This window comes from Papaver somniferum, chromosome 3 (genome assembly GCF_003573695.1).
Source record: "Papaver somniferum cultivar HN1 chromosome 3, ASM357369v1, whole genome shotgun sequence".
In the NCBI taxonomy this organism is placed as follows: Eukaryota; Viridiplantae; Streptophyta; class Magnoliopsida; order Ranunculales; family Papaveraceae; genus Papaver; species Papaver somniferum.
In genome coordinates, this window is record NC_039360.1 from 39,997,811 (window position 1) to 40,009,658 (window position 11,848).

General features: G+C 36.9%; 2 protein-coding genes across 3 annotated transcripts; both read right to left on the minus strand.

The window, feature by feature from the left end:
- Window positions 1–1,155: 1,155 nt before the first annotated feature.
- LOC113355938 (aspartate aminotransferase, chloroplastic-like) lies at window positions 1,156–4,959 on the minus strand. 2 transcript variants are annotated; one of them, XM_026598925.1, is made up of 11 exons: window positions 4,803–4,959; window positions 4,601–4,699; window positions 3,764–3,958; window positions 3,572–3,610; window positions 3,401–3,490; window positions 3,192–3,300; window positions 2,992–3,101; window positions 2,460–2,603; window positions 2,209–2,375; window positions 1,843–2,107; window positions 1,156–1,535 (listed from the first exon to the last, which is right to left on the minus strand). In XM_026598925.1, the coding sequence occupies exons 2-11, from the start codon at window positions 4,697–4,699 to the stop codon at window positions 1,404–1,406; spliced, it is 1,350 nt and encodes a 449-aa protein (XP_026454710.1). In that variant the 5' UTR covers window positions 4,803–4,959; the 3' UTR covers window positions 1,156–1,403. The 2 variants fall into 2 exon arrangements, with proteins under 2 accessions (XP_026454710.1, XP_026454711.1); XM_026598926.1 differs by having other exon boundaries at window positions 4,890–4,908.
- Window positions 4,960–5,352: 393 nt separating this feature from the next.
- Window positions 5,353–10,525, minus strand: LOC113355940 (O-fucosyltransferase 29-like). Its single transcript, XM_026598927.1, has 9 exons — window positions 9,927–10,525; window positions 9,737–9,830; window positions 9,341–9,417; window positions 8,920–9,008; window positions 8,599–8,788; window positions 7,722–7,903; window positions 7,333–7,435; window positions 6,808–7,136; window positions 5,353–6,142 (listed from the first exon to the last, which is right to left on the minus strand). Exons 1-9 carry the CDS (start codon window positions 10,302–10,304, stop codon window positions 5,863–5,865), a joined length of 1,722 nt encoding a protein of 573 aa, XP_026454712.1. The 5' UTR covers window positions 10,305–10,525; the 3' UTR covers window positions 5,353–5,862.
- Window positions 10,526–11,848: the final 1,323 nt, after the last annotated feature.

Sequence of the window (11,848 nt, forward strand, 5' to 3'; positions counted from 1 at the left end):
GTTTGGTAATGTTTAATTCCATCAAAAAGAGAAGTTGTTTAGACTGGTAGTAAACAATTTGTGATGTTACATAAAACTTCTGTTACATAAAAAATCCGAGCAATTAACTTATGTGTAATTTATTTTGAGAAGTTTAAGCCAATGTAATTTATTAAATTGAAATCTAATATAATTAACTTCTGTTTAGAGAAGTTGTTTTATGGAATTAAAAATCTCATATAGCTAAAGTTTGCTCATGGGTTGAAGTTTTAGGTTGTTAGACCGGTAGTGAACAAGTTGTTTGAAATGTGCACAAGGGCATTTTCTGTCCAAAAAATCCACTCAGCTGAGTCAGATCTGACTCACAAAACAAACATATTTTCTGACTCAGACCTTAGTGAGTCAGATCCAGATGAGTCAGGTGATTTCACTCAGATCCAGACGACTCAGATGAGTCAGCTGCAAACAAACACCACCCTAGATATCGGCATGTATTCCAACAACCATGGGCAATTCTTGAACCAAATTCTACACTCAAGTTAGGCCAAAAATTCTATGTTGTACCTATTTCCACAGTAAGTAAGCTTCAGCGAGCATACCTGAAACACTCTCCTGCTTCTCCTTCTGGTTGTCATTTGTCGCCGCATTCACAAGATATTAGTAAACAGAGTCGCGGCAGCGATGAAGAAGAGAATCGGCCAATGATTTCCACTTGTTGGTTTTTTTCCGATTTGAAACAAAAGCATAGTATTAGTCCTACCACTCCACATATAGCATATAATAAATGTTTGAGCTTGGATTCCAATGATGATCATGATAATGTAAAAAGAGCTAATGGTAGTAGTAATACAACTATAATGGAATTGATGGAGAAAGAAGGGTTTTGTTGGGATGATGATAATTGCTTTATGTGTTTCAATGCCGGAGTTAATAGTAATAAGGAGACTCCAGTCAATGTCCGCAGAGAAACAAAAATAATCGGCTGCTAATCGGAATAGAAGAAATAAGGATAGGAAAATTTCATCATCTCCAAAGAGATGTTCGTCTTTTGATAGTTGGCAACCTTCTCTTGAGAGTATTTGCGAAGAGTGAATTATAGATTCATCTTCGACTAATTCTCTATTAGGATGTTAATTGATCATTGCTAGTACAATGCACATTTCTCCAAGACCAACATCAACAGAATCTATAAACGTATTTATTCCCATGCCAATATATTAGTCAATCCATTTTTCTAAGACCTGAAATAATGAATTTCTAAATAATGTGACAATAAGTTACATCTCAAGACATCCATAAGGTGATCAACTCCATATGATGATAATGGGGTTCCCGGAAATTTCAATGGTATGGAAACCATTACAAAAAATAAACTAGAGTTCATGTATAGCCAATAAATTGTAGTGCTAAGGATCTATACTCGTTTAACTGACGTTGTAGAACGAATCGATGATGGCATCTGCAAGATATTCACATTTAGCCAGAGATAATCCGGCCAAGGATATCCTTCCATCCTTGGTCATGTAAATATGCCATTTATCAGTCATGTTGTCACTCTGATGAATCAAGAAAAGATGAATATTAGGAGTCTGAATTGAAACACAATAAACCAAAGTATCCCCCAATGCACAAAATAAGGACAGAACAACATAGATCTCAAATTCATGACTCTCCCATTTAAGCAGTCAGCCGAAGGCTGGTCTGGTAAAGAGACTTCATCTGCACAGAATTTAAGATGGGTCTACACAAACTATGATTTTATCAGAGTTTATATGCATGGTTCTTTATCATCAGATCTTCAACAACATTTGATAAGGCCATGCGAATATCAGAGTATCAATAAACTTTTGGAATTAAGTTTACCTGCGCTTTGTTCAGACCAGTAAAAGAAAACATGCCAATCTGCTTAAGGATAAAAGACCAATCCTTCCCGCTTTTGTCTTTAGCTGAGAGACTATCATACAGTTTTTGTCTCACACCTTTAATCCGTCCAGCCATTGCTTCCATCTCCACTTTCCACTCATTGAATAGAGTAGGGTCCCCAACAACATTGGCAACAATTCTTGCCCCATGAACAGGTGGGTTTGAGTACATTGGTCTAGCAATCCTTTTCAGCTGGCTCTTTACCCTGATTCATGTTCAAAATTGGTTAGATTATTAGTAACAAACAGCTGGCTCTTTCCTTCATAAAATTTTAACAGGTAAAGTAGCAAAGTCATCTGATTGCACCTTGTTGCCACATCTGATGATGAACAGATAACATTAATAGCTCCGACTCTCTCAGCATACAACCCTAGATTTTTACTATATGATTGAGCAACAAAAACCTCCATACCACGTGCAGCAAACAACCTCACAGATGAAGCATCTTGATCAAGGCTTCCGCTGGCAAATCCCTGAAAGTAAATTTTAGAGTTTAGAGTCTTCATCAAGATGCACATATAGAAATTTTAACTTTGAATCAAGTCAATCAACCATACCTGGTAAGCAACATCGAAGAAAGGGATGTGGTTCTTTTCTTGAATGACATCAGCAATTTTCTCCCACTGTTCAGCAGTTGGGTCAATGCCAGTTGGGTTGTGAGCACAACCATGAAGCAACACGAAGGTGCCCTCTGGTGCAGCCTGGAAAATATAGTAAAATTACATAAGAATACCGTTTTTTCTTTTTATTACAGAAATCATGTAGGGAAGGACCCCAACCAGGCATGCTAAGATGTAAAAAAGACTGATCGAGGATTTGCACAACTTCTAGCAATTTTGCCTCAAAATGTAATTGAAGGAAAGAAGCTACGGGGAATACCAAGTGAAACATCAAAAGTACATAATCACAAAACTATGGACTTCAAAAGTAAATTATAATTGCCTGAGAAGATAGTATACATAAGAATTGGCTAGGCGAGAGATTGAGACGTGGTTCTTTCAGTACTGCCTCTTCAGAAGTCTTAAATGAATAGTGCTCAAACTTAAAATAGATTATCAGGAAAGATAAGGGATGGCATGCCAAAATTACCTTAATGTCTGCAATCATCCCGTCAAAATCTAAGCCAACAGTTTTAGGATCGTAGTATCGATACTCAGACCAAGGAACTCTTGAATCGTTGAAAATATTCTTATGATTGCCTGAAACAGAACAATCCAACCAGGAAAATTAGTAATAGGGGAGATGGATACCGCCATGACGGAGAAACAAGTCAAGGCAGTGATACACACCCCAAGTTGGAGATGATATCAAAACTTTTGCGCCAGGAAAGTATCTTTCGATAAATGCTCCAGCAAGACGAAGAGAGCCAGTCCCGGAAAGACCTTGAATAGTAGCAACCTAAAATAACAAAATTTAGTATAGCAAACATGCGGACACAGAATATTTTGGATAAAGCAAAGTAATTTGACTAGTGTTAAAAGGATAGGAATCTCCATACTCTTCCTTGCTGAAGAATAGGATTGTCAGCTCCCAACAACAACTCCGCAGTTGCCTTATTGAAAGCAGCCAAACCTTCAATTGGAAGATACTGCAAGAGTAATGATGATTCAGAAACCATACATATAGTCTAAAAATTGCAAGCGATAATATGTACTAGAATTTAAGATACCTCTTTGTTTTCTCCTCTCTCCAACATAAGATTCTCTGCCTAAGAAGAGAAATTTACACAGAACATTTAGTATTCGCATTGATCAGGTAAAGAAAAGAAACATTCTTTCTAATAAGCGAAAGTAAATTTGAAGACCTTAGAATACCATCTGAGGCAATAATTTTCCAATAGAATGAGAAGAAACGAACTAACCTTCTTTACAACATCAAGTACTTTAGGTTGAAGCTCTTCTGTTCTATAAGCCCCAACACCAAGATTGAGCTTCTTGGCATCAGTATCTGCTTTAAATGCTTCAGATACTCCAAGAATTGGATCTGGAGGAGCCATTGTCACTCCCTCAAAACGAGAAGCTTTGACTGCAACAGACATGCTCACACGTCCGAATGACTGCAAAATCAGTTATAAAACTTTCAGAAGCAATCCACAGATAATGTCCCCAACCAGACACAGGAATCAATGCAGTTATCGTTTTCCTTTCATTCTATTATACAGATTCCTGTAGCTAAAATTACAAGAGATGCGTCATCCGCGCCACAACTAATCAGGAGGAACAAAGGAACCAAAAGACATATCCATTATTGCCCACATCCCAGTTGTTATTGAAGTTAGCAACTTCAAACTTGTCCTAGTAATTTGTTTTGGTTGATTTTCCTCTGTAAATAAGGTCTGAATTTGAAGATATCATTTCTGAGGTCAGTCATCCAATCAAAAATGAAACAATTTTAGCAACTTGATAATTTGTTTCTCATTCAATTGCCACTCCTCCCAAAACTACACTAACATATGGAAACGCATTATATTCTTGCACACCCAACAGTCTGATGCAATTCGGTCAAACGAAATAATAGTTCAAAAAGATCTAAAGACACACATATCTACAAGCTCAGGAAAATCCTAAATATCGAAACTAACTTGATCGAGCTAAATCCCAGGGCAACGATACAAATGATCCAGAATTTATATTAACAAATCTAAGGATATTATACTCTGATGATGATATGAAAAAGACATGATTGATTGATTGATTACCTGAGTCTTGATGACTGGATTTACTTTGGCACCAATAAATGTTTTTGGCAGTGAAGTGGAAGTAGGATTTGCTCCGAGATTCAGCATCATCGAAGCCATCTGAAAAAAACACAAATCAAAAACTAACAATTAATCTGATGAACAAACAAAGAAAGAAAGATCTAATTAAGTAGTTGCGAAAAAGATGGATCGAACTTCTTACTGCTGGGTAGATTTTTTTTTGTAAGTGGGAAGATGATAAGATAAAAGACGAAAACCAAACTGGGAAAATGAGAATAGTGAGAGCTACCTAATGACGATGTATTGTAGAGACGGGTTTTTGGGAGATCCTGTGTTTTTGTTTGTTTGTTTGTTTCTGACGAGTCGGAGATTCCTAGAAAGAAAATTGTTTGGAAATCAACGGTCAGTGTGTTTGAAAAAGAAAATGTGCACTTTCAAGACCTCATCTCATCGTGATGTGGCGATCATCTGGATATGCTGTACCATAATTCAGATTGTGGTGGGTGTTAATGTCATATATATATATGATGATACGACTAGTTAATGGCAATGGTGGTTGGTTTTATTCAAGTGCAAAGAGAAATCGGAAGAGGGCACTAAGTCAAAAAAAAAAAAAAAATCCAGCCAAAAATAGTTCACAGATAGCCAAGGAAATTTCACAAAATATCCCCCAGTTGTTAAAAACACCAGTTATTTCAAGGTCTCCCACATCACTTATTGGTTGGTCTTTAGTTAGAGAAAACTAGTGCCCATTGTGGCAGCCAAGTAAAATTTCATTTCATTTAACAAGATTAGACAGCAAGAGAGAGGACCAGACACAAATTGACAATACAGAAGAAGAGCCTACTGTGTTGTACTTTGATAAAACAGAAATTCATTGATGCTAGCTAATCAACTGCAGTCAGTGCGTCCACCCTCCCTTCTTTATATACACACAATCCCCAACCCCGCCCAACAACTTTTCTCGTGTTCTTGTAGGCTCACTGCAAAAAGCATTCACTACAGAAATAAAAGCCTAAATCTACCTCCCCAGTCCCCCCATTTTGCCAACACCATAGCTTCCGCACTCATTTCAGTGGTGCCAGGTGATGGGAACAAACATAAACAAAGTTACCTACTGATATATGTGCCTGATAACTACTCTTTGTTTTGCTTGGTGATGATTTCAATGGGGGTATTTTACCCCTAGAGAGGATTTGTTAGCTATTTCTCCCACACTTTCTCCAATTTATGCATCAATTCCAGTCTTCTATTTAACTTTCTTATCCTCGTCTCCATTCTTTCCATTCTTTTGAGTTTAAGGTACTGGGTTCCGGATCATCTTTGCTGTTACTGATGTCTTTCTTGCAGACACATGATGTTGGGAATTCGTGAAACTCACCCCTTCCTGGTCGCATCTCCTCAGGCTCTCCGAGAAAGTCTATCTGGCTTGATCTTACTTTCCTGGCACATGTATCCCAATCCGTCTCATTTCGGGTCATGAATACTGAGCTCAGTTTCTTTGCATTTGGCCTGATAGTTCTCTTGTGCCCCATATACCTCCTTTGAACCACAACAAACAAAATTAGATAAATTAAACCAGTATTAGTGCACAGTAACAACATAAACTAGTATTAGAGGAATAGCAGTCAGCATTCATCTAGGATGTAGCGCATAATGAAAATAACTAGTAATACAAACCCACATTTTGTGGCATCTTAAAAAAAAAAAAAAACTGTGTTGACAAACTGACAGAAACTTTGAACGCCTGTTTTATGGTTGCAATATCTCAAAAAGAGCTGAAATAAATGAAGGATTCCCACTAATCAAGCTCTCCTAAGAACCAAAACCCATTTTCCAGTAGCAAGTACCGGGTTGGGTAGGAGACAATGGTAGCTCCCAAATATAGGACATAGTTTTTACGCTGGCCTGACCGAGCCTCGCACAACCCGTAGGCAACTAATCAAGCTCTCCTATCAGGCAAAAAGTGAATTTTGGTGATCTAGCATGCTTGACAACTGGAGTAGTCCAAGATCAAGTTTTAAATTAGCAATTTTTCAGGTCTGTGACTTCCCTTTCTACTAAAATTAACTTTTAACTTCCGGCACAGCTACATAGTATCTTAACATAGAAAACAGAAGAAAAGCGAATAAATTTAACACACAGAATCGCACAGTTAATACAACTACCAAATGACTGAAGAAGTGAAAATTTTGGTTAATTCTTACCTTCGACCTGCAAGTATCTTGGCCATATTTCCATTATTATTCGTCACAAATACATCGCTTTCGTCACAGACAATATAGTCAATGGAGGCGAGGCGAGATGAGAAAGGCAAAAATGGTTTCAACTCGTTGTTAACAAGCATCTCCTTAGTATAAAAATTGGGGAAAAGCTCTCTAAGAGGTCGCAGAGTCTCCTCTCCACCATATATTTCTCCTGATGCAACATAGAGATAGGAATCGTTTTTGAATCCAAGAGCCCGCAACATTAAACCCACTTCATGAGGAGTGAGAGGACATTTTCCACGTCTTCGCTCTCCCTCAGGGCTCAATTCCTGTGAAATTTAAAGAGGAAAAGGTAGATTGACAAAGTGTTGTATTCTATTACATGAAATCAATTTGTCTCAGCAGCTATGCATGTTGGATTTTAAGAGGAAAAAAGAAGCACATCACACTAACTTCCTCAGATATTAAGTTCAACAGGATTTCCAAAAGCAAATATGCAGATGAACTTAGTGTCGGATATCTTACAGGCAGTGTTGCCCAACGCTTCCTGATTGCACCCAGATCATTTCTCTCTTTATCACCTCCTCCATAGTAACAACCAGAAAAGGCTAGCATGTCAGGTTCAAACCTTCAATATAGAAAATAAACAAATTAGATGAATTTCAAATGTAGAATGTAATTATTCGTACAAAAGATCCGACGCGGACAACTTTAACCTAATGCAGTAGAAGTGGAGGTATTATAAAACTAAAAATATGATAGAAATTCAGACTGCAGATAGCAAACTAGACTTGCTTGTTTATCCAATAATTCATGTATTAAGAAACACAGTTGAACGTATCTGTTTGAAGCAAACAACTTCATCTCATTTTCAATAGAAGAGCGAGACATTCATGGTTCAAGCAAACAAATACCTCAAGTGAACGGCAATAAAACGATCAGACATCTTTCGCATTTTCATCACCACTTTTTTACCAAGTTCTTCTACAGGTTTTGTAAACCTTAATGCATGATAATTAACCCGGCAACGCAGCTTTTGTAGCTCGTCATCAAGACTGTTGGCAAGCCTGTAGTCGAACTTTGTCAACTGAAGAGCCTGGGGAACAAAGGTGCAAAGTGATAAGTATGGGAAACAGACAGATATGGAATACCAGAAGATGCATTATTCCCTGACAAATAGTAATCTCAGTAAAAAAAAAGCATCAGACAAGTAAGTCAGAACGAGACACATATTTATTCACAGCACGAGATTTTATGTGTGCTTGGAGTTTGACGGCTAACAGCTTATGAATGTTTTCTGTCATCCCTTTATTACATTCTTGTAGCTGCCACGACTCATTTATTTTATTTAAGGGATCCTGTATGAGGATGGTCTCTTCACAATAGTAAGTGCAGGTGGTTTATTACCCAGTAGTCTCAACAAATTAAACAGATATGTCAATGTTAAGAAAGTTGCAAAGCCATACCAAATCTAGGTGAATCTAGTAGAGGACAAGTATTCAAAGTGAACATAACATGCATCCTTAACATAAGGGAGCAATCCACATTACAAAATAGAAAGACGTTTCAATTTCACAAATTGCTGACTATTGTTGGATATGAGGGATGTTCTAGTGCAAAAAGATACTATTTCGAACTCGCAAAGATAGAATGCGAAGTCGTAAACATTTGATAAAGTTATTTGTATCCTCAGCCATTGCACAACTGCTTTTTTTAAACTGCAGTGAGATCATTCCATCATGTTAACTAAAAAATATTATTTTCAAATAATAAGGTGGAGGGCCTTCTTACACGTCTCCTCACAAGTATCGGCAGAACTTGATCCAGGTAATACTCAGGAGTGGATTTCCTAGGAACACGCATTGTGTATGGAGGTTTATCCATTGATCTCATTACTTTATCAGGTATTCTTTTGATAATTGTGACATCCTTCGCTAGGTAGGAGATGAACCAGTTGACGTCAAAAATGTTGCGAAAGTCACTGCATATTAATGAAAGTTATATAATCACGGTAATACAACATAGAAATAGTAGCATTTAGTTTGAACAAGAATGGAGTATAAAGGAAGAAATGACACATAATGTCAAGCTAAGTTATAACATTCGACTTACCTATCATCTTTCCAGAAGGAATGATGGTCCAGTTCAGGTACAACCAATGTGGCATTAAGAATTCTTGCAACAACTACGGCGTCAGTTATCTGAGTTTTGGAAAAGAAGAAAACAGAAGCCCCGTGTCAATTCTAAATGGTATCCTCTTTTCCATAACATTAGTGAAATGTTTAAGCAGAAGAAGAAAAAATAACGAACAGCAGATATCCTTAGGATTAACTAGAATATGATGAACCCACAAATCTCTTGGCTACGCACTTCGTGAAATTATGAGTAAAAAATCCAGATACAGGGAACCAGAGGAAGAAAAGAAAACCTTCACTTACCCGCTCAATATTAGAGCCTAACGTGCAAGATGTCAGATATACTTACACACATGCACAACGACAACATAGAATAAAAAAAGAAAAGCTTCACTTACCCCTGTCCTTTGTTGGTTTAGCCCTCCACTGGTTGCAATAAGCAAGTAGCCATTCGACTTGCGCTCACTGACAGCACCTAAAATTCATAATAAAATGTGATTACGAAAGTACTACACAAATGGAGAGCAGCATTTAAAATTGCTTCCTCATTCCGGTATATAACACAAGCACGTCGTTGACCTTTCTCTTTTAAGTTTAACTGTAATTCTTTAAACACCAGTTCACTTAATAAACACAGTCTATGCCAAGATGCTAAGATAGCTCAGAGTCATATAATCAAGCAGGATACATTCATACTTAAGTTCAGGTACTATAAGACGGTACTCTAATCTATTTGAAGACAGTAATGTACTACAAGACAAGCAACAAAATGTCATCAGAATAGAGATGCTTACGAGGGAAATGAGACCCTCTATTACTACATCCAGTATAAAACTTGGAAGACTGTGATTTCCAAATATCAACTGGTGCACTCGGACGACTTTTATCCTGAAAAAAATCAGTAAATTAAACTATTACTACTGAACAATCTTAAAAACAAAATTAGAGATCATAAACAAAATGAGGAAGAATATATGATTATACCAATTGATTGCTGTTGCGGTTGTTAAAAAGAGAAGTTCCTTTGATGAAACGATTAGAGTAATAATCCAAATGAGAAGCAACATGTCCAGTGAATAATGATATTAAACCTAATGCAAATAACATTAATCCACATATGAACGAGGAACGATTGCACATATGAAGAATTACTCCTGCTGATGATGTTGATTTTGTTAACGATTTCTTCCTGTTCAACTGATTATGTTGATGTTGATTATGATTATCAAATCTCCAAAAGCAACAACAGCAACACCAACAACACCAATTCTTCTGCTGCTGCTGATTATTGTTATTCCCCTTCAAATCTACTCCACCTCCCATCAAATTCCAAGTAAATGCAACTCCTCTAATTAATCTCATAATCACTCATGGAATCATCACAATCATCATCTACATAATAAATGCAGGTAAACAACAACAAATACTACTTTTAGTAGGATTTACTACTACTACTGCTGGTGCTGAATCTGGTTTTTGTAGGTTGATTGAGAAATAAACTAAGAAACGACTTTAATTTCAATTCCAACTGAAAAAGAGAAAGATCTCATGACTCCTCCTCCTCACTCCAACTCAACTCAGCTCCCCACTTTCAAACAAAAAAAAAATACAGATCCGACAAGTGGTGTGTATATATTTATTGTAAATATAGTGGAAGGATCAAAATCTAAATGCCTAAATTATAAATGTACCTCCCTTGACAATTTATTTTGTGCTTTTAAAAGGATCATCTATAGGCATCGACATTACTGAAATGGCACGGCAAATCGTGATATTTATTTTTTCGTGGGTGTTTTGTTTTTACAAATTAGAGAAATGTGATAGCCAATGGTCCTGGATAAAATATTTCAGTAGAGGAGGCAAACAGAGAAGTGTCGTGTGCTGTCCTGCAGCTGCGGAAGTGTTATTTTAAGAAGAAAGAAGGAATAAAACCAGTGGGTCATTTTAGTAGCTAATCACCGGAGCAGGGTACAGTTATAATATCTGGAAACTAACAAGGAGTATAATTAAATTAATTTAAAATAATAACTACTATAAATAATTAAAAGACTTTTACTGTGAGAGTCAATGCACCGTCTTTCACGTACATACTCGGGACTCGTTACCGGAGCTGTTCAGTTATTCAATTCCCACCCCAAGTCAAGTATCAAGACATTACGTGACTCAAGTCTTAAATCAAACGGCCTGGTATTACATTACTGCAGTGTACCTGATTCCTACCCCAAGTCAAGTATCAAGACGACATAATGTAGAGAGAGGCACATGTTGTGTCCCAACTCCGACTCCCAACATTGAAATCAAGGACTCACTTTTTTATCTTCGATTCCGGAAAGAAGAACGCTGATTATCCGGATTCAACGTAGGGTGTTAGCAGTGTGCCGAAATTGATATAAAATAAAATGGAAAGTGTTTTATCTTATATGCATTTTGTTATTCTCCTCTGTCAACAACAATTGGCCGAGGAACTTGTAATTCTTGTTTGCATTTCAAATTATTCTTTTTATTCAAACTCCTAATAAAGAATGATTTTAATCATCATCATGTGGATTAAACTGGTAGTCAGATCATTAATGGCGTAAAAAAATAGTACTACTTGATAAACAAGCAGATGGTCAAAGAAGAGAATGTGGTACCGACTGTGCTGCACTGTCTACAGCTCGGAGAGATAACTCCAGAAAAACTGGGAACTTAAATTCCATTTGTAAATTAAACTTATCTCAATCAATACTCCATTAACTAAAGTAATCACTGCTGCATTATTAATTGCATTATCTTAAGCATATGCGCCTAGAGAACCATCAAAAAACTTTAGCAAATGTGCATGGCTCTCGGGAAGTACCACTGTACAGTATGTCAGTTCTAATGACGTACGCTTTATGCATTTTTAACGAGCTCCTAATTAGTGG

Excerpts from the sequence above, each read along its gene's own strand:
- LOC113355938 (XM_026598925.1), bottom strand. The coding sequence starts at position 4,699 with ATGGCTTCGATGATGCTGAATCTCGGAGCAAATCCTACTTCCACTTCA. Across the intron at positions 3,491-3,571 it reads AGAGAGGAGAAAACAAAGAG|TATCTTCCAATTGAAGGTTT; the intron begins GTATCTTAAATT and ends TTACTCTTGCAG. Across the intron at positions 3,301-3,400 it reads CTATTCTTCAGCAAGGAAGA|GTTGCTACTATTCAAGGTCT; the intron begins GTATGGAGATTC and ends TTGTTATTTTAG.
- LOC113355940 (XM_026598927.1), bottom strand. The coding sequence starts at position 10,304 with ATGAGATTAATTAGAGGAGTTGCATTTACTTGGAATTTGATGGGAGGT. Across the intron at positions 7,137-7,332 it reads AGCGTTGGGCAACACTGCCT|GAATTGAGCCCTGAGGGAGA; the intron begins GTAAGATATCCG and ends TAAATTTCACAG. Across the intron at positions 6,143-6,807 it reads AAGATACTTGCAGGTCGAAG|GAGGTATATGGGGCACAAGA; the intron begins GTAAGAATTAAC and ends TGTGGTTCAAAG.